Source organism: Ovis aries, chromosome 19 (genome assembly GCF_016772045.2).
Source record: "Ovis aries strain OAR_USU_Benz2616 breed Rambouillet chromosome 19, ARS-UI_Ramb_v3.0, whole genome shotgun sequence".
NCBI classification, from domain to species: Eukaryota; Metazoa; Chordata; class Mammalia; order Artiodactyla; family Bovidae; genus Ovis; species Ovis aries.
Window position 1 is genome coordinate 879,934 of NC_056072.1, and position 21,027 is coordinate 900,960.

The following is a 21,027-nucleotide window of genomic DNA, read 5'->3' on the forward strand; positions in this document are numbered from 1 at the left end:
TACTTGTTCTCAGGTGAGGGTGTCAGCCTCTGGATGAAAGCCGTGGCCTTCCCCAGGGGGTGAAGGTTCCAGGCAGCCAGGCCCCAAGACATGGTCCGTGTACCTGAGTTTCCTGACCTTCCTTCCATGGCTCAGCCCTGATGGAAGGCTGTGATGCTGAGAGGCTCATGCCGTCCAGGGTGCTGTGTGTGAGGGCGGTGGGAGCTCGGTGAGGCCAGGAGCCCGAGGAGGTCTGGGTGGGGGGTGTCCCACAGGGATACTGTATGGACTTATTCTCCCAGAACCTAGTTATCCTGAAGTCCTGCTCCCACCTGTACGATAGCCTCCCTTAACCTGTGTTTGTAAGTGATAATGGTCTTCTGGATGAACCATGTTAAACAAAGCTGCAGTTTTTCTGGTGATGGGAGTCACCCCAAGCATCAGGGAGACTGTGGCACAGGAGGACCTTGGGGTGGCCCCCGGGGAGGTAGGGCGGGCTCCAGGTGCTGGCCGGCCTGTGGCAATCCCCCACCAGCACCCGCCTCCCGCCTGTGCACATCATTCTCCCGCACCCACTCTTAAGGGCAGTTCGAATGCCCTTGATTCCCTTAGCTCTTCAAGGATTTCATCTCAATACAACAACTTCCCTCAGCATAGTCATTTCTTGATGGGCTCAGAAGGGCTCCCCCCAGGCCCAGAGTGGGGGTCTTCCCCGTGGAGGAGCACTGCTGGGGAAGAGTTGGAGCAGCTGGGCCTGAGGCCCTGCACACATGGTTGTGGTGTGTTAATGCCTCAGACTTCCAGTGTTTATGACTGAGCAGAACTACAACTTGCTATAGAATCATCATCAAGGAATTCCCTCTTGGCTCTGGAAGGAGAAGAGACTATGCAGGGAATCTGGGAAGGTGTGCCCTATATTACAAGGTGCCTGGACGGTCAACTCAGGCTCAGGAACCCTCCACTAATTGAAGTGCATCAGGCCCTGAGGTGTGGATGGGAGAGTGGGGAGCCTGTGGGGCAGAGATCACATGGTAACTCTCCATAATTTCTCAATTTTGCAGTTTTGAAACTAAAACTGCTCTAAAAATAAAGTTTATTAATTAACTTTAAAAAGTTGTCAGGAAAGGACAATCTACAGTAGGTCAGATATGATTAATAACTATTATCAACACTGCATTGTTAACAAGAATACAATGTTTTTATAAGATACTTATGAGTAAAGAACATGAATAGTATACATCTAATTTTTTAATACTCCATATACAATCAACATGTTTTGATCAATAGTGTAAACCATATAAAACAGAATCTTCCTTTCCATTTGTACAAATATTGATTTCATCATGGGAAAACTTTATAATGTTAAAATGTACCATATATTAGAGGCTATAAAGCTAATTGCTTGCTTGTTTTAAAAATGGAATTACTGCTGCCTGAGGCTACTTGATTACATCATCACCTCTAATATGTCATCAGATCCACAGTACGTCTTCCTTTCCAGAGTTTCATATCATACAGCAAGATTACTTTGTAGCCAAAGTAAGTCAAAAGGATTTCTTTAAGAAAAAAATAAGTAAATGCACCTAAAAATGCAGTTTCATCTACCAGGTGATAGAGTAGGGATTCTTAGTACTTCTGCTGGCAATTCAGACAGGAATTTGTAACCTCAGAGGGCATACTGCACTTGTGGAAGAGAAAATAATACTAGTTATTGCTTCAGTTTTTATCCTATATATTTATCAGTTCAGTTCAGTTCACTTCAGTCGCTCAGTCGTGTCTGACACTTTGTAACCCCATGGATCACAGCACGCCAGGCCTCCCTGTCCATCACCAACTCCCGGAGTTCACCCAAACTCATGTCCATCGAGTCGGTGATGCCATCCAGCCATCTCATCCTCTGTCGTCCCCTTCTCCTCCTGCCCCCAATCCCTCCCAGCATCAGGAGTCTTTTCCAATGAGTCAACTCTTCGCATGAGGTGGCCAAAGTACTGGAGCTTCAGCTTTAGCATCATTCCTTCCAAAGAAATCCCAGGGCTGATCTCCTTCAGAATGGTCTGGTTGGATCTCCTTGCAGTCCAAGGGACTCTTGAGTCTTCTCCAACACCACAGTTCAAAAGCATCAATTCTTCAGTGCTCAGCTTTCTTCACAGTCATATATATAAAGCATTTAGCAGGAATCCTCTTGTTGGCTTTTGTTTTGTAAGCACCGTCCAACCGCACATGCAGTGTCCTTGCCATATCCCTTTGTGACTAACTGAGTCCATGTCTCCTTTCTCCCTGGGCAGTGATGGCTGCGCAGTGGCCGGAGGCAGGGCAGCCACTGGTTGACAAGTAGCAAGGATGCTTGCTATCCATCTGCCTTTGACAGAGGACATGGAAGAAGGGGTCTGCTTTACATTTCTTTTTCATTGATGGACTAGGCCCTCTCCCCGTCCATTCAGGGTCCTGACCCACAGCAACGGATGCTGGGGTCTTTGTGCTTAGAGTTCGCCCAATGCTGACGTACCTACACGTGGAGAATCTACCTGCAAGTCCACACACCTGTGGCAAATCCCTAGGCTGGTGGTTCTCAGCTTTGGCTGTACCTCAGAATGATTTTAGGAGCTTTACAAAGTATAAATCCTGGGTTTCACTCACCTGAGGCACTGTTGGGCCTCAAGATTTTCAAAAAGCTCCCCTTCCCCCACTGCCATGATGTCACTGTGCAGCCTGAGATAAAAACCCCATCGCTAGGATGGCTATGCTTAGTTTGGAAGACAGCTGGTGGTGTTCATCAAACATGCTAAACATTAGGGCTCTGCAGGTATTTCTAGTCTATATTGTAAATATATATCAATTGTAAACACAAAAATAATCTACATCAGTCAGATTGGTATATATAAACCAACAGAGAGCTCTGCTATTATTTTTTTACATTTTCAGAGTCCCATCGGCAGATGAGTGGTGTACAGCATGAAGCTGATGTTGTCTATTAGTTGTAATAGACGGTGGTTCTTTCCCACTGAATTGCCCCAGAGTCAAATGAACCTGATTCAGACAAAGAAACTAAATGTAATTGTATCCTTTTCTTATTTTATAAATATAAAAATGATTCTCCTCTTCATCAGGACAACAACCTAGCCCAGTTCTGAAATGACATTGTGCTTTTTTACGAGAGAGACATTTCTCTTGTTTCAGTTAAATCCCTTTAAACAACAATGAAAACTGTTAAATGTTACAACTGTTTAAACAACAATCTCGGTTTCAAATTTTTATTTTCTTGCAGTCTTTCTAAAGTAAACTATTTCCTTTAGCAGAAAAATGAGTTTTCCTAAAAATATACCTTACAAAGCTCAGTGCTCTAAAAAGTTACAAAAATAGACTTACATTTAAAAATCATGTTGGAATGTGTGTTTTATAGCACAAAAATGTGTGCCCCTGATATGGCTGATATGACTAGAGGCAAGAGACTCTATTCAGTAAGGTTTTATAGCCCCAGCAAGGAAAACAAAGGAAAAAAAAAAAAAATGTGCCTGTCACCAAGTAATAAATGCGGAGCAGACACTAAGGGCAACTTCAAGAACTGTCACTGAGGTGAGCAGCTCATTCCCTGTAGCAGGAGATGGGTGTTTTAAACCAACTTCTTAGAAAAGAAACTGTCTAGGGCTTTCTCAAGGCTCAGATTTGGGGTATCTGCCACTTTTGGCATGAGTTAGCTGCTGGGGGCAAGGAATTAGAGGCTTTGGAACGGCCAGCAGCAGCCGAGGCTCCAGGCACACCAGGGATGGCGGTCATTCTGGCACTGCCGTGGGAACCTCTTCCACACACATAGTCTGATTCTGTCCTAATCGGGGGCACAGTGTTGATGCATAGGCTAGTCTAAGGGAAGGTGAGCTGAGAGATGAGGGTTCCCACTCTGGCTGTCCATTAGAGCCACACAGGGAGCCCCTGCAATTATGATTAAACTGCTCATTTTGAGCTTACAGTCAGTCCTGATGGGCAGTGCAGGTGAGCACGGTGAGTCACCACGGCCTGACAGCCTGTCCTGCACGAGTGCAGCCCCAGGCCTCGCCTAGCGTGCCACGAGTGGGAGGCTGTCAGCCCAGGCCTGAGTCTCCCTGAAGGACATTTTCTTTACATAGCTGTTGCCCAAATTTGGTGCCCATCAGAATCACCAGGGGAGCTCTGAGAAGCACCTGGCCCAGGCTGCAGCTGAGACAAATTCAGAGTCTTTTTGGTTGGGACCCAGGAGACACCCAAGGGCAGTCAGCCTGAGAACTGCTGCCTGTCTGCCTCTGCACTTCATGGTTCATGCATGTCTGCAGTTTTGACAGGGGAAGTCTGAAGCTCAAAATTAAGAACTTTCAACAAACCTCTAAGCCTTGCCATCAACTGGAATGTAATCTGCACCCTCCACTGTGCTCCTAGTTGTAAATCAGTGACAACCTGAACTCTGGGCAAATTTAGAGTTTGGAAGATTCATCTCTATCTTGAGGTAACAGAACTATTTTTCATAGTGTGAGACAACAGGGCCTCCTTAAAGATTCTGTGATAAGATGTATGTATGGCGCACTGGACAGCTGACTCTAGAACAGCCCAGGTTGGGGCCCTGACCCTCTGAGCAGTGGACTCGCCTGTAACTGTACACAGCTGGCTCTCCAGAGCTTTTGGTTCTTTAATCATGAATTCGGCTGACTGGTGCTCACGTGGCCTGTTGTGTCCTCTATTGAAGAAATCCATGTCTAAGTGGACCCACACCGTTCAAACTCATGAGGTTCAAGGGTCAGCTGTAAACAGCCTCTCACTCTTACTTTCCCTGAGCTGTTTCTGAAGGCCTGGCTTGACTGGGCTGTGGGGAAATGCTCCAGGGACTGGCTGGGGAGGAAAACAGCAGACAGGCTCTCTGCGGGGCCTCAGGGCTTTGTGTCAATGAGCAGAAACCAAAGGGGTGAGGGTTAAGCTTTGACTGGCCCCTCAGATCCCTGAGGTGTGAGAGCCCCTCTCCTGACTGTCCACGGGGCCCCCAGACCTGGATTCAGGCTCTGCTCTCTTAGGCTCTCAAGAGTCTACAGGCCCCCTGAACCTCCCTGGACAGACACAGTGAGAAAACTGGTGGAAATACAATGTCTAAGAAAATTTAGCAAGTAGATTTTATGCCAGGAAATTGAAATACAAAAAAAAAAAAAAAAAAAAAAAATCTTGAATCTCTCTATGTTACAGTAAAATATTTCAAATTACAAAAATACTAAGCTCTTCCTGCTACAGTTGGACCAGGATGTTGTGGTGCTCCCTCCTCAACTGTCTCCTGACAAACTAGTGATAGCAGAATGTGGGTCATTCTAACTCTCAGTGCTGGATACATATCTGGCTAAAGCACTTATGTTCTGAGGTGAATAAATAATGAGAGTGGTTTGCTGACAAGGACATAAAATTTCAGACCCTTAGAGACATTGTTTAATCTTTTCATGAATCATTTTTGACCCCCAGTGGGGATGGACCGGAAGGGCACTTGTGGAACGTGCCAAGCCTAACCCCAGGCTTGAAGGGGCAGCGGAGGCTGTGGAGCTGCTTCAGGAGCGGCTTCTCTGGAGGACACTCTGGTGCACCTTCCAATTCTTGCTGGCTGATGTCCTAGGGGTCCTCTGACCCGACTCCACGGCCCCTCCATACCAGGCGCCCATCACCCTGTGCCCTGTGCTGTCACCGAGCTGGGCTGACAAGTCTTGCCTGGCATCGCCATGTCATTTTCAGGTCGTCGCTAAATTGTGAATTTTGTGGAATCAGGTATTCTGATTTATTTTTTTATCTTTAATACCTATGCCAGGCTGGTTAAGTTGTTAAAGTGTGGAACATGATGAAACTGAATATAGTTCATATTTCTATTGAGACAAAGTTAAATACTTTGATAACAAAACTGTGGGGCCCTGATCCACCTGAGTCACTAAATAACTTAAAAGCTAAAGGAAAATTGTGTGTGTGTGGGGGGGGGAGTGGGGAGCTGAATAAAACCATAGGCTGAAAATACTGTCTGAAACACTTCTTGCTGGCTGAGATGGATCTTGACTAAGAGTGTTTACAACACTGTCTACAAAGAACTATGTAACATTCAGGGTTTGGGGACACAGATGAGAAAAAGCTTGTGTCGTAAGTAGCGGGTCCTCCAATTACAGGGAGTTATTTTAAGGGGGGATTGTTTTCTTCTTCCCACGTACCTGGAGATGTTATGAAGGCATTATCATCAACTTCAAAGTCAAACTTCGTATTTACCTGAATTTCATATGACACATAATGCTGTCTCTATTTCACCTGTGAAAAGCGCCATAGTGGTGAGGCCCTCCTGCACAGCTTCCCGCGTGCCTGGACCCTGAAACTCACCAAGGGCAAGGAGGGATCTGGGCAACTTCCCAGTGAGGAGCAAAGTGCCCTTTGAGTAAAAATCCCTCGAAGTAAAATAATTAATTATCTTCTAGGAGTAGCCTAAACAAATTGTTTCGTGTGTGTGTCGGGGAGAGCACTGGGGGAGCTCAAAGAGTTTCAAGAGCAGCATCACATATGCAGTCTTCAGACAGACACCTGTCCCCTGACCTCCAAAGACTTAATATATTTCCTCTAAGACTCAGATTTGGGGGATTTGTTCCTTTTTTGCACTATCATTCCATCTCAATTAAAGGCAATGGTCCGAATGTCCATGAATCACATATAAGCTGACCGTGGTTACTGTTTGGCTGTACAGGGAAAGCATACTGGGTTTCAAAACTATGGAATGGAAAATAAACAAGTCTAATACTTTTAATTAGAAAACACTGGTCACCCAAAGGAGAGAAAGTACCGTGGAGACATCTATATAAAAGTAAGTCTGAGGAAGAATTCTACTCCCTCTGTTTCTTCCTTGCTTAGGAAGAGTTCAAAGTGGCTTATTGTCTTGTACCTGCGTTGATCTGATATAGTACCAATGTGGCTTGCTGAGGACTCAGAGGACTGGCTGGTTATTCAACTGTCTTGCAATAGAGAAGTCTCCAAGCAGAGCCAGTGGAATCACGTGTTACCTGGAAGGCTGGTTCATGCGTCTCAGTCACAGCTGGGCCTGGGTCAACTCAGTACCACAGGTGCTATGAGCAAGCTTTTTCCTTCTTAGAAAAGCTCATTAGAAGTAAAATCAGTGTCAATGAAAAAAAACCCAGATGTTCCTAAGCAATAAAACTCCTTGAACATATTTAGTATTTTTCAAATATACCTCACTGAAAGGTGAACTTCTTCCCAAATGGACAACATTCTTTCTGGATGCCTTTTGTGGAAGCCTCACAGTTTGAACACAAAGGAATGTCCCTGCAACTTTGCAAAGTGCATCTGAGTCAGGGGCACTTCTTGGTTGAAAGGTGGGTTGATCAGGGCAAATATGGACAAACCAGTCTGTGGGTCCAAGAGATAATGTCAGCATGGCGGTCAGGACTCAACAGCTGCCATGGCTTGGTCCTGGGGGTGGAAGGGGCTAGAAGTTTATGGCTGAGGTGGTCCTCCATGGTCAGGCCCCAGTAAAGTCACTGCCTGCTGGTGCTGCCCGCAGGTATTCTGTATTTTCAGCTGCAGGTCCCTTAAAGATGCCATTCGACTTGGCTTCCTTGGGAAAAAAGGCCTGCTGGTAGTCAGGGTTGTCTAGGCTAATTTGGTGACTGCCCTTCTGAGCCCAGAGGGCAGGGCCGTCGAGTACACCATTGATACAGGCAGGATGGGTGGTGTTGAGATACTCAGGGTTGTCCACGGCGTTGCTGCGTGAATTTTGGTACTGAGGGTCTCTGCCAGGAGCTGGATATAGAGGCTGATTGTGATAGACAGGGTTCTGGACAGAGCCTGCGGGTCTTTTGGGAACAGATTGGTTTACATATTCTGAAATTGAAAAGAAATCAAGTGTAATCAGCAAAGCATCATCCTCAACAGGATTTCACAGCTCTTTCTAAACCCTGTGACTATTCTTCAAAGAGGCGCTGGACGACAGAGGCAGGGAAACCTAGGGAGAAGACTCTCTTGCTAAAATGAATTGTGTTCTTTTCGTACTGCTCAAAGAAATGTGCATGCTTTTCTTTTGAAAGTTTAAAGTTTTCAGAGGACTGCTTCCCTTGAGACGTGTGTTTGTGCAGGTTGGCTGTCTGGGGACAGAGCTTAGATTAAGCAAATACAAGTTTCACAGGCCAGAAATGGAGCCAGGAGAGAGAACAGGGAACTAATCTGTCTCTCTCTCTCTCACACACACTCTCTCACACACGCTCTCTGTCACCCACTCTCTCTCTCCCACACACACACTCTCACACACTCTCTCTCACACACTCTCTCTCTCACACACACACTCTCACACACTCACACACTCTCGTTCTCTCACACACTCTTTCTCTCACACACTTTCTCACACACACACTCTCTCACACACTCTCTCACTCACACTCTCACACACTCTCTCTCACACACACTCTCTTTCTCACACACTCTCTCACACACTCTCTCACACACTCTCTTTCTCTCACACACTCTCTCTCACACACACTCACACACTCTCACACACACTCTCTCTCACACACTCTCACACACTCTCTTTCTCTCACACACTCTCTCTCACACACACTCACACACTCTCTCACACACTCTCTCACACACTCTCTTTCTCTCACACACTCTCTCTCACACACACTCACACACTCTCTCTCACACACACTCTCTCTCTCACACACTCTCTCTCACACACTCTCTTTCTCTCACACACTCACACACTCTCACACACACTCTCTTTCTCACACACTCTCTCACACTCTCTCACACACTCTCTCACACACTCTCTTTCTCTCACACACTCTCACACACACTCACACACTCTCTCTCACACACACTCTCTTTCTCACACACTCTCTCACACACTCTTTCTCTCACACACTCTCTCTCACACACACTCACACACTCTCTCTCACACACTCTCTTTCTCTCACACACTCTCTCTCACACACACTCACACACTCTCACACACACTCTCTTTCTCACACACTCTCTTTCTCTCACACACTTTCTCACACACACTCTCTCACACACTCTCACACACTTTTTCACACTCTCACACACACACTCTCTCTCTCTCTCTCACACACTCTCTCTGTCTCACATACACACACCACACACTCTCTCTCTCAAGCACTCACACATGTAAATCTTTACTTTTGGCTTCAAATTCTAGAAAATCTGCAGAGTCCTTCTAAAGACAACCTGGACATGCCTGGACCCATGTGCATACTTGGTCGTTGTCTATTGACTGCCCTCCTTCTCCTTTCGTTTGGTCTGCACTCTTACTGTGGGCTCTTACCGCCGAACCAGCTTGAAGGAAGCAGCTGGCCCGGGCCAGGGCCCGAGGCCATGGAACAGAACCCACACACCCCTCCGCCACCCCAACCCCAGCGAGCGGTACTCACCGGGTACTGGGAGGAAAGCGTCGTCCATGCTGTCCTCGGTGAGGGCACCAGTGGGGTCTGAACTGTAGCGCTGCAGGAAGCTTTCTTCCTTGAGAGGGTAGCTCTGTCAGGAGGAGATGAGGCAAGGTTAACTCCAGCCAGTGCTGCTCACTGCAGCGGGGATAAAGGTCACCTGAGAGCTTGCTATAATGCAGATTCTGATGCAGGAGATCTGGGAGAGGACCAGAGATGCTGCACTTCTAACCACTTTGCCCACAGGTGGTACCTCACTCCTGGCCCAGATGACAGGGCAAGTGGATGGCCCGGACCAGGGCTGTCCACAGGGCTTTTGGCAATGACAGATGTGCCCTGTAATGTGCGCTCTTCCATACGGTAGCTCCTTACCACATGTGCGAGGAACGGAATTTTACATTTTATTTAACTTTAATTAATTAACATTTAAATTTAAGTAGCCACACATGGCTAGTGCATTGGTAAGTGTGGGTCTAATCAGGGCTTCACACATCGAGCATCAGCACCGCCTGGAAGGCGAGCTCACAGACGGCCAGCGGATCCTGCGGCAGTAGGTCTGGGGTGGGGACCTGACAGTCTGCATTTCTAACAAACTGCCAGGTCCAGGAACTGCACGATGCTACTGGTCCATGAATCACATCTTCAATAGCACTTTGAGAAATAATAGCTAATTGCTGGCCACAGAGTAGGGATCAAGGGAGGAAGCAATACAGGAAGGAAATCGCAATTATTCAAGTTAAGGTGGGTACTTCTTATGTCTAATAGAGCTGGGGTACAGAGATGTTAGTTAATTCTGGTTTGCAGATGTTGATACCTACCCCACTTCTATCAACGCAAGTCACAGTGGGAGTGTTGCTGGAGGCGCTCTGAAAAAGAATCACAGTGTTTATGATGCAGGCGGACACTCAACCATCTCCACTGAGAGCAGGAAGGGGCCTCAGGGAGAAGGGAGAAGGGCCTGATTTCATCTTGACGTATTAGCATAAGAAAACTAGGTTTAGTTCTGATTTAAGTCTGTTCCTTAATGGACCAGAAAGATTATGATCCAGTTGTTGCAATGCAATAAAATAACTGGTACACTGAATTGATTCATTCTGATTTTAGCTTCACCACCTGGTTAAGTTTCACAAGATGGGTATTATTTTCCCTAAAACTCAATCTGTTCAAACCAAGAGGCAGAGCTTAAGAGTGAGTGACTTTGGTACCAGGGAGCTGAGGAGGGGTGTCCGAGAGGTGGCGGGGCTGTGGAAGAAGCCCTGCTGGGGGACGAGGTACTCATCAGCATCCACAACGTCCTCCATGTCCTCCTCATCCATCAGGGCGCGGTAAAAGTTGGAGTCCGTAGGGCTTGGCAAATGCATTCTCTCGTCCCCCTGGCACAGAGATTGTGAGACCATCAGAAAGGCCAGAGAGCTGCTGTCCCACTCCCTTGCTATCGAGGTGTGGTCTGTGGTCCGCAGGTGCCTGTATATTTGCCAGTTTAGCTCTAATAACCTGCCCCCTTCCCCTGCCAGTTCTCCAAAATACAGTTCCTCCTTCCTTCCCCCATTCCCCACCCCTTGCCTGAAATGAAAACACTGAAAATTCCCCGATGTCCTAAAGTCCTCAAAGGAAATGCAGACAGCTCAGGGGTAAAAGAGGTGCCGGAGGCACAGCCTTCACTGCCTGCTGTGCTCTGTGCAGTAAAAAACGCACTTTTGCTCTTCATCCCTGCTCCTGGCACAGAACTCCTCAAAGTGAATGTCACTCAATCATGTTTGACTCTTTGTGACCCCATGGACTGTAGCCTGGCAGGCTCCTCTGTCCACGGTATTCTCCAGGCAAGGATACTGGAGTGGGTAGTTGTTCACTTCTCCAGGGGATCTTCCCAACCCAGGGATGGAACCCAGGTCTTCCGCACTGCAGAGCTCCTAAACCCTTGGAATTTCCTCAGTGTCTCTTACGTTAATGAGGAGATTTTGGGGAGCACCGAAAGGTGGGGGCTGGTGACCAGTAGAGCCACATGATTAGAATCCCATGTGAGGGTTAGAACTTTCAGTCTAAGGGCAGAGGGCCTGGGGGTCAATGATTTAATCATGCCTATGTAATGAAGTCTCCATAAAAACCCCAAAGGATGAGATTCAGAGTCTTTCCGGGGTGGTGAGCACATGGAGATTTGGGGGAGAGCAGTGCACCAGAGAGCATGGAAACCATGCCCTTTCCCTATACCTCCCCTCTGTGTTTCTTCCATCTAGCCGCTCCTGCATTATATCCATTTATATCAACAAGTGGTCTAGTGAGTAGAATGTTTCCTTGAGTTCTGGGAGCTGCTCTAGCAAATAAATGGAACCCAAGCAGAGAGGGAGTGAGAACCTCCAGTCTTGAGCTGGCAGGTCAGAAGCATCTGGACTCGGGACTGGCATCTGACGTGGAGGAGTATGGCCTCTGATGCTGTCTCAGGTGGACAGTGTCAGACTGAGCTGAACTGCAGGACACCAGCTGGTGCTGGGGAAGTGCTTGCCTGGGGGTGTGGGGACCCTCCTCCTAAAACACACACATTCCTGGAACTGCCTCAGGTGCTTTGCAATGCATTCTGCACTGATTATTTCACTGAATCTTTAAAACAGTTTCCATGAGCTTGGTTTTGTTAAAGTGGAGAATCAAGAATCTGTAGCCAGATTTGCCCCACACCAAAGCCCTGGTTCCCCAGAGACAGATATGAAGCTTTGGCTAAACGAACCATGAAGATGAGGGGGTGCCAAGTGCGCAGGGCTCACACAGTGGCGGACAGTTGGGGGCCCCATGGTGAGCTTGACTTAGTCCACCTTGGCCTGTGCTTGCTCTAACGCCTGAGGGTTTCTGGTGCAGCCTGGGAGGCAGGAAGCTGCATCGCCGCGGTGTTACAGGGATGTGTGACCTCACTAGCAGGGTCCTCCTGGGGAGAAGAGGGGGCGCGGACTGTACCTGGATGACAAGGTAGCGCTGTGGGTCTCGGGCCATCTTGGAGAATTCAAGGATCAACTCACGGAACTTTGGGCGACTGTCTGCATCTATCATCCAGCCTGGGGAAGGAAGGAGGGAAGTCAGTTCAGTTAGAACCCTTAAAGAACTGATAAGCATCCCTGAAAACATTTATGGGGGGACTCTTTAAGACAAATAAATGAGGATGAGACCTAATCTTTGTGACAGCTTTTTCAGTCTTGGCAAGCAGGCACTGATTACCGTTCGAAGACCATGATGACATCACATATTTGAGTCAGAATGGCAATAACATGCTCTAATTTCCTGTGCCTCCCCTTCCAAGGGTCATTATGGTGTCATCATCTTAAGTGACCTGGCAGCTGTATGACAGGTTTCACTTTCTGTGAACTGCTCTGACTGTAGGGAGCCCTGGGTTTCAACTCTCCGTCAAGTCCTCACTTGACATTCAGCCTCATCCACATTCACTCAGCAGTCTAGTAAGTTGGAAACCAGATTTAGGGAAATGTAGGAACTTTCTTAAGAACCTCAGGGCTTGGGAATGCCATTCCCTGGCATTTCATTGTATCACACTCAGCAATCACACATGCACGTGATGGGATGCTCAGTGCCTTCGTGTGGAGGATGCTCCTGTTGACCACACCACTGCATCTGATGACACAATGATCCAGGTCTAGATCAAACGTGCTGGAGGAACAGCCATTGACTGGAAATCCTCATGACCCTGAGAGTTCATATTTATTTTCTATCAGCAGGATGCCAAGCTATTTTAGGCTAGGCTGCTATGTGACCTCACACAAATCATGTGACCTCTCTGGATACCAGCTTCTTCAACCTAAAGCAAGGAAGTCACAACTGATTATCTCTGTGGTCTAAAGTTCAGAAGGACTCAGTACTGACATGGATTTGGCTCTCTCACATTCCCTGGGCTGCTTTCTGTGTAAATTCTCATCATATGCGTCATACTACCCCCAGAGCCTACTGAACTTGGGATTCTGACAGCGTAGCACCGTCACAATCAAGCCATCCACTCTTACTTGGATTACAGTGTTTACCTGCTACACTGCAGAAGGCCTCACATAAATCCACTATCTGAAAGGTTTAAGTCAAAGCGGAAGTGTTGATTCTACTAATCTCATGTGGCTATTCACTGTTAGGCATTTAAAAACAGTCTCTCTGGTAACAGGCTTCAAAATGTGGGGCAGGTGTTTCATTGAGCAACTCAGAGAGAAGAGTATTTGGCGTAACAGCTTCTGGGGGATCCTGACTCTACGTGTTTGCTTGAAAACATCAGTTCACAATGCTCAGTGTGACATTAGGTCACAGTGCTCAGTGCAGCAGGTAAGTGCTTCTGGTAAAGTGCCCTGAGAAGGGGCTGACGAATGTGCCTGCCTATAGGCTGGGATACAGTGTCTTAGGGAGTCTAAGACCTGGGGTGTGGCTCAGGGCAGCCCGGTGACAGGTCCCACTGGCCACTCACACTTGACCATGATCATGTAGACGTCGATGGTGCAGATGGGTGGCTGTGGGAGGCGCTCTCCTTTCTCCAGGACAGTTGAGATCTCACTCGCAGGGATTCCATCATAAGGCTTGGATCCAAAGGTCATCAACTCCCAAACAGTGACTCCTACGAGGAAGAAGGGGTTGCTTTATGAGTCAATAATAATCACAGCATCTTGTCTTTAGTCATCATTGTTGACATACTGTTCCAATGTTTAAAAACCCCTGTTTCTGTGCCCTTGGGCAATTTGCTCAGTGCTGGAAGCCTCAGTTCAGCGTCTGTCTCATAGGATGGTTGTGAGATCAAACAAGATAACACAACTTCAAAGTTCAGACAATGCCAGGCAAATAGTAAGTAGCCAATAAATAGCAAACTTTAGTATTAACAGCAAAAGACACCACCTCTCTGAGACGTGCCTGGTCTATGGAGCAGGAGTTACACAGTCAGATGTGTGCCCCAAGAGACTTAACTAACTATAAATTGTTTTTAAAGAATAAAAAAATTAGAGATAAAAACCTCTGTGTTTCTTTTGATAAATATAAAACTCCATATTTTAAATTTCAACATCAATCAATCACCATGATTAAAAAAATTAAAGAAAGAGTACTATTAGAATTGGTGTTTTTCCAGACTGTTCAGAAGTTTTGATGGTCTTTCTACCTAAATGCCTCCCTTGATGGAATTCTCTGCTCCAGAAACACACAAATGTGATGAGCAGTATGTCCCTTACCTGGACAGCACGACGCCCTGGGTGCCTCTAGTGATGAGCAGAGTGGGCCTGAGTCTTGAGTCCCCAGACCACACAGGGAGGGGCCAGACACAGGAACCCAGTGTGGGGGGTGGTTCCTAATCTCCACCTCGTCTAACGACCCCTTTTCTTTAGAATTGACCTCTAAATGCATATCCCCATGGATCTGCATGGTGGATTTTCTAAAGGCCATTCCAAAACTGAATGACCTGAATTAACATGCAGAATGCAAGGTGGAATAATGAAGAAAAGCAGTGGTCCAGGAACAAGAAAATATGAATAATCCTTTTGTCCTTCCCACCACAGTCATTATGGACTTGATCAAAAAAAGAAAATCTCATGTCCAGGTCTATAGTCAGTTAATTCTGACTAGGTTTAAACGCTGCATTTAATACACACACACAATGACTTCCTAAAGGAAAGCAAGCTTTTCAGGTTTTTGGACAAATGGTGAAAGAGGGCCGTGTGTATGCCTGGCTGCGGGGTAAGAGTAGAGTTGGAAGTTGGTATGAATTCTCTGTCTTTTCAACTGGTAAGTGGAACATACAGGTTCCTGACTAAAATATTTTGCCTTGACTAGAGTCTAGAGAGTAGAGTAACAGGATATGTTTTTTAAACTAGAAATTCAGGTTCATATTGTAACAATTCTGATGTACTGCCAGAACAGCAGATCGTAATCACTGACAACACAATTTCCACTGAGATGAAACACACAGCCCCTGTGCTGACGCTGACTTTATGATGCTGGTTATAATCACTCAAAGGGATTAAGTCACTGAGTTTGAGAATTTCATTTTACTGGGCAGACGTGGCCCTGCAGTCTGCAAGCGGGCACATGGGGCAAGGGGAGAACACGGCTGGGCAGCTGGGAAAGGCAGGGGCCCAGACCACTCTTGACCACAGTCGGGGTTTCAGGTTTTCTCTGGAACATATTTGGAAAATCAAAGAAGGAGGTTAAGCAGAGAAGTAAAAGTCTAATGTAGTTTAAAATATTTTTGCCAGCTGTCTGGAGAATAGGTGAGCGAGTACAAAACAAGCCCAGAGAAGACCCAGGAGGAGCCCCTGCGTAGTGTCGCTGGAAGGGGGTGTGTGTCACCACACTGGGCTGTGTGGCGACAATGACAGTGACGGGTCTGGGCAGAACCACAAACAGGAAAAGCAGGACTTCTCCCTGTCCCTCCAGGGGAGCAGACACTTCTTGAACACAGCTGAAAATAACAAGGTATCAGGATAGCTTTGTTTCCTTATCTAGTTCATCAATTGTAAGCAGCTCAGCGTCACAGGTATAAATGAAAATTCATATAGTCATTCACAAAGATTTCTGTCTTCATAAAGCTTATATTATAGCAGGAGAGATAGACAAAGACCCATGAAATTTTAAAAAATTTAATAGCAGGAGAGATAGAAAAAAACCCATGAAATTCTTCAAAATTTAACGAATATTAGGAAGTCAGTAATGTTGTAAAAGAAATGCTAAATAGGAGATATCCTGAATGATTCTGTTTTTGTGACAATAACAGCATTCCTCTTGGAAACTCCTTATAATATTCTATGGGTGGGTGATTCACCTCTATTGCTTTGATAGCTGGGATAGATTGATGTTTACCATTCAATGCAGATTAGCTGTTTTGCAGCCTTTGGGCTGATTTGGCAGTAACAGGGGGTAGTACCCCCTACAGCAACCAGTGGGAACACTTTCCTGAAAGGTGAGGCCCTTGAAGGCTCTGGAGCCCCTCTGACAGAGAACAAGACGAGAGCATGGAAGGTGTGTCTGAGGAGAGGGAAGCTGGGCAGAGGACAGAGCAGAGGCCGCGTGGGATTTGGAGGAAGAAAGAAGCAGGTCCTGGTGAGACGGCCTTCATGAGAGCTGGAAGCAGCAGCTACTTCCCTTTCCTCATATTTCCCCAAAGACACACTCTCACAGTGCGTTTTGTCGAGCCATTCTCTCTGATGCAGAAAGAGAACCATTCAGTACCCGGAACCGCAGCCAGCGAGTTAGTCCGCTGTAGAACCACACTCTCTACCGGAAACACTTCCCATGAGACCTGATTTGCCATCTCCCTTTGGTTCACTTCAAATTCACAGCAAGAGGTTGTACCTGCTTGACTTTGGGATACAGGCATCTCCCAGGTTCACATTCTTTCCTTCTGTTACTCTCTCTCCTGACAAGCTCACTGTTACCTCCAGTGACGCTTAGGATGGTAGTTAGACTCAATTTCCTCAACGATAACGTGACTGTTAGTGTCTCCCATGGCAGAGTGTACAGTGCGCAGCAACAGCGCAAGCCAGCACAGCCTCGGCCTTGATTCACTGGCCTCAGGGTTCTGACTCACCATAGCTCCAGACATCACTCTGATGGGTATAAATTCGGTGTAAAATTGATTCCAAAGCCATCCATTTGATAGGGACCTTGGAATGATGAGAGATAAAAGTAATAAGACAAGTATTAGCTTCCTTCTATTGAAAAACAAAATGGCAAGGAGAAATTGAAAATGACAAAGGTGAGAAAACCAGGCCACCCACCCCCTGACCCCCCAGGCTCAGGGCTCCTTCCCAGCAGGAGAAGAGGTTTGTCTGGCAGAGGACAAGGTCTCTGTCAGGCCCCAGGACTGAGGAGGGCCTTTGGTCTGTCTGTGGGCTCCTCTGCTGAGCTGGGTGCATGGGCTGGTAGCTGGGGACCCTGGTCGTGCCCTGTGTTTGTGGGTGCTTGCAGGGCCAGGGGCTTGGAGTCATGTAAGCCAGTGTGAAACTGAAGAGATGTACAGCTGATCTAGAGTGTTCTGAAGGGTATATCTGGATACCTGCATCCTTCACTGCTGGGAAAGCCCCCTGGAGAAGCCCCAGGCCTGTCTAGAGGAAGAAGCCAAGTCCATCGTGGCCAGCGCCCCTCAGGAGGTCCTGGAACAATCACAGGAAACTTTCCTTGCTGCCAAATCAGCTATGACATTTCAAGATGTTCTTCTGAAGGGTCTTTACCCTGGAGCAGGAGGTGGAAACCTAACTTTGGCTAATAGTCCCCTAGAGATGAAGCTAATTCACATTTACTGCCTTTGGCTCCTGGGTGTGTCAGAAACATCTCTATTTACCTTCCCAGGAAATGCTTCTCCCCAGGCAGCTCTGGAGCCTGGCTAGACACAGTGCTGGTGGCACTGTGACCTCACCTAGAAGGTCCTGAGAATGGCCCTGAGTTGTCAATCTGCTTCAGGAGAGTGCATACCTTGCCTCCTTCTGCATGATACTCCTTCTCCTCGGCACCCAGCAGCTTGGCCAGCCCGAAGTCTGTGATCTTCACGTGCTGCGGCGTCTTCACCAGCACGTTCCTGGCTGCCAGGTCCCTATGCACCAAGCGCCGGTCTTCCAGATAATTCATGCCCTGAAACACAGGGCCACACGGGAGGGGTGGGCGTCTCAGTGCAGTGTTCAGTGTCACTCAGCAGTATCTGACCTGAAGTCTACCCATGGGCGAACTGTCCTCCGCAGACACAGTGACTTGGACCTGGCAACATCCGCTCCAAGGATGGAGAGGCTAACTAATCTCCATCCAGTTATCAAGTTTCAAGCTCAAATGAACAAGTAGAAGAGGCCAGTGACAGAGAAGGAGCCCCACTGTAGGGCCCAAACTTGGCTGCATACTACTCAGAATGGCTGCTGCCTCTTGCCTGGCCTTGCCACCCTGGGCCACTTCATACGGGGCACTTCTTCCCCAGGGCCCAGGGCTCTCATCACACTGTCCTGGACTATCTTACATGATTCACTACCAGTGAAGGTTTTTGTCCAGTTTTATTTTTCTTTTTAAATTGAAATCACATGGCTATTAAATTTGCTTTAACAAAGTACCAATCCCCACCCTCTCCCTGGCTGCCTCCATAAGTGTGCTAATCAGAATCAAGGCTGTAAGGATGCAAAAGACTTGTAAGCAGAAAACTGTAAGAGACTGATGAGTGAAATCAAAGAAGAAACAAACAGATGGAGAGAAATACCATGTTCTTAAATGGGAAGAACGAATATTATGAAAATGACTATATTACCCAAAGCAATCTACAGATTCAATGCAATCCCTACTAAGTCACCAGTGGCATTTTTCACAGAATTAAAACAAAAATTTTACGATTTGTATGAAAACATAAAAGACTCTAAATAACCAAAGGAATCTTGAGAAAGAAAAATGGAGTTGGAGGAATCAGGCTCCCTGACTTCAGACTATACTAGAAAGCTACAGTCATCAAGACAGTATGGTACTGGCACAAAAACAGAAATATAGCTCAATGGTATAGGACAGAAAGCTCAGAGATAAACCCATGTACCTATGGTCACCAAATCTATGATAAAGGAGGAAAGACTATACCATGAAGAAAAGACGCCTCTTCAATAAGTGGTGCCAGGAAAACTGGACAGCTACATGTAAAAGAATGATATTAGAACACTCCTAATACCATACACAAAAATGAACTCAAAATGGGTTAAAGACCTAAATGTAAGGCTCGCTGCTATAAAACCCTTAGAGGAAAACACAGGCAGAACGCTCTTTGACATAAAGCATAGGAAGATCTTTTTTGATCTACCTCCTAATGAAGATAAAAACAAAAATAAACAAATGGGATATAATTAAACAAAAAACTTTGGCATAGCAAAGGAAATTATAAGCAAAACCAAAAGACAGTCCTTAGAATGGGAGAAAATATTTGCAAATGAAGCAACTGACAAAGGTTTAATCTCCAAAATATACAAGCAGCTGATTCAGCTCAATATCAAAAAAACAAACAACCCCATAAAAAATTGTGGGGGAGAGAGCTAAATAGACATTTCTCTGAAGAAGACATGCAGGTGGCCATGAAGCATATGAAAAGATTCTCAACATTACTCATTATTAGAAAAATAAAATTGAAAACTATAGTGAAGTATCACTTCACACCAGTCAGAATGGCCATTATCAAAAAATCTATAATAATGTTGGAGAGGGTGTGGAGAAAAGGGAACCCTCTGACTCTGTTGGTGGGAATGTAAATTGGCGCAGCTACTATGGAGAACAGTATGGAGGTTTCTTTAAAAACTAAAAATAGAGGTACCATATAACCCAGCAATTTCAGTTCTGGGCATAAATCCAGAGAAAACTATGATCTGAAAGGATGAATGCATCTCAAAATTCATTGCATCACTATTTATAATAGCCAGGACACGGAAGGAACCTAAATGTCCATCAACAGAGGAATGGAAAAGGAAGACGTGGTACATACACACTGTGGACTATTACTCAGCCCATAAAAGGAATGGAATGCCATCTGTAGAGACATGAGCGGACCTAGAGACTGTTATACAGGGTGAAGCAAGTCAGAAAGGGAAAAACAAACATTGTCTAACAGAGTAGACTCTAGAAAATGATACAGATGCACGTATTTGCAAAGCAGAAACAGAGTGACATGTAGTGAACAAATGCATGGAAACTAAGAGGGAAGAGGGGATGAACTGGGAGACTGGGATTGACAAAAATACGCTCCTGTATATGAAACAGATAACTAATGAGAACCTCCTGTGCAGCACAGGAAACTACTCAATGATCTGTGGTGGCCTAGATGGGAAGGAATCTAAGTGTGGATATATGTATACATGTGACTGACTCACTCTGCTGTATAGCAGAAACTATCACAACACTGTAAACAATTATACTCCAATTAAAAAAAAAATTGCTTTTCTCAAGTTGCTTCTGTACTTATGAGAGCCTCAGCAGTTTATCTGGAGAAATCTTAGGTATTATTCATTACTCATAATATTGGAATTCTTTTCCCATTAATACCATCAGTGTTTGAGTAATATGCCAATATGCATAGAAATCTAGAAAAATTCTGATTATTTAATGTTTAATGTATGTGTTATTGATATTACAAACACTTGTTTACTGCCAGGCTTTGATGTTAAGAGATGACTTTGGTATTTACCCCACCCTGCTCTCTGACCACCTACTAGGCCAAAGAGGATATTACACTCTACATACACTTACCTGGGTTCAGGATTTATATACATCATATTCCTTTCATAGAAATGTAGTCTGCCCTATAAATTGCCACAAGGCCTTCAGAATGAACAAATCTGAGGAGCTAATCTGTGCTGAAAATTGTCCTCTATTTGGACACAATCCATCACCTATAGTTCTCGTTTGGTTGTTCCAGTTGTGAGAGCTCATATAATCTTTCATTCTATCTTCCTGGAATAAAATGAGTTAATTGGCCTGTGTTCCAGTTTTGTTTAACGAACTATGTTAAGAGAGAGTTTCTGTTCTCACTAACTGTATGGAGACCTGCTTTCTCATAACATCTCAAACTGAGAAAAATCTCAAAGATATTATCAAAATAGACACAAAATTGTCTTTTATGCTCTGTAATTTGATTTTTTAAAAAACTAATAAATGG

General features: G+C 45.8%; 1 protein-coding gene across 2 annotated transcripts in view; it reads right to left on the reverse strand.

The window, feature by feature from the left end:
• Nucleotides 1–1,024: 1,024 nt before the first annotated feature.
• The window catches only part of EGFR (epidermal growth factor receptor), a 214,480-nt gene continuing 194,477 nt past the window's right edge, over nt 1,025–21,027 (reverse strand). For both annotated transcript variants that reach the window (XM_060402043.1, XM_015102199.4), the window contains 8 exons: nt 17,841–17,996; nt 16,957–17,032; nt 13,855–14,001; nt 12,360–12,457; nt 10,622–10,789; nt 10,235–10,282; nt 9,405–9,507; nt 1,025–7,842 (listed from right to left, as the gene is read on the reverse strand). In XM_060402043.1, the coding sequence (XP_060258026.1) occupies nt 7,481–7,842; nt 9,405–9,507; nt 10,235–10,282; nt 10,622–10,789; nt 12,360–12,457; nt 13,855–14,001; nt 16,957–17,032; nt 17,841–17,996 (1,158 nt within the window). In that variant the 3' untranslated portion in view covers nt 1,025–7,480. The remainder of the gene's footprint in view (nt 7,843–9,404; nt 9,508–10,234; nt 10,283–10,621; nt 10,790–12,359; nt 12,458–13,854; nt 14,002–16,956; nt 17,033–17,840; nt 17,997–21,027) is intronic.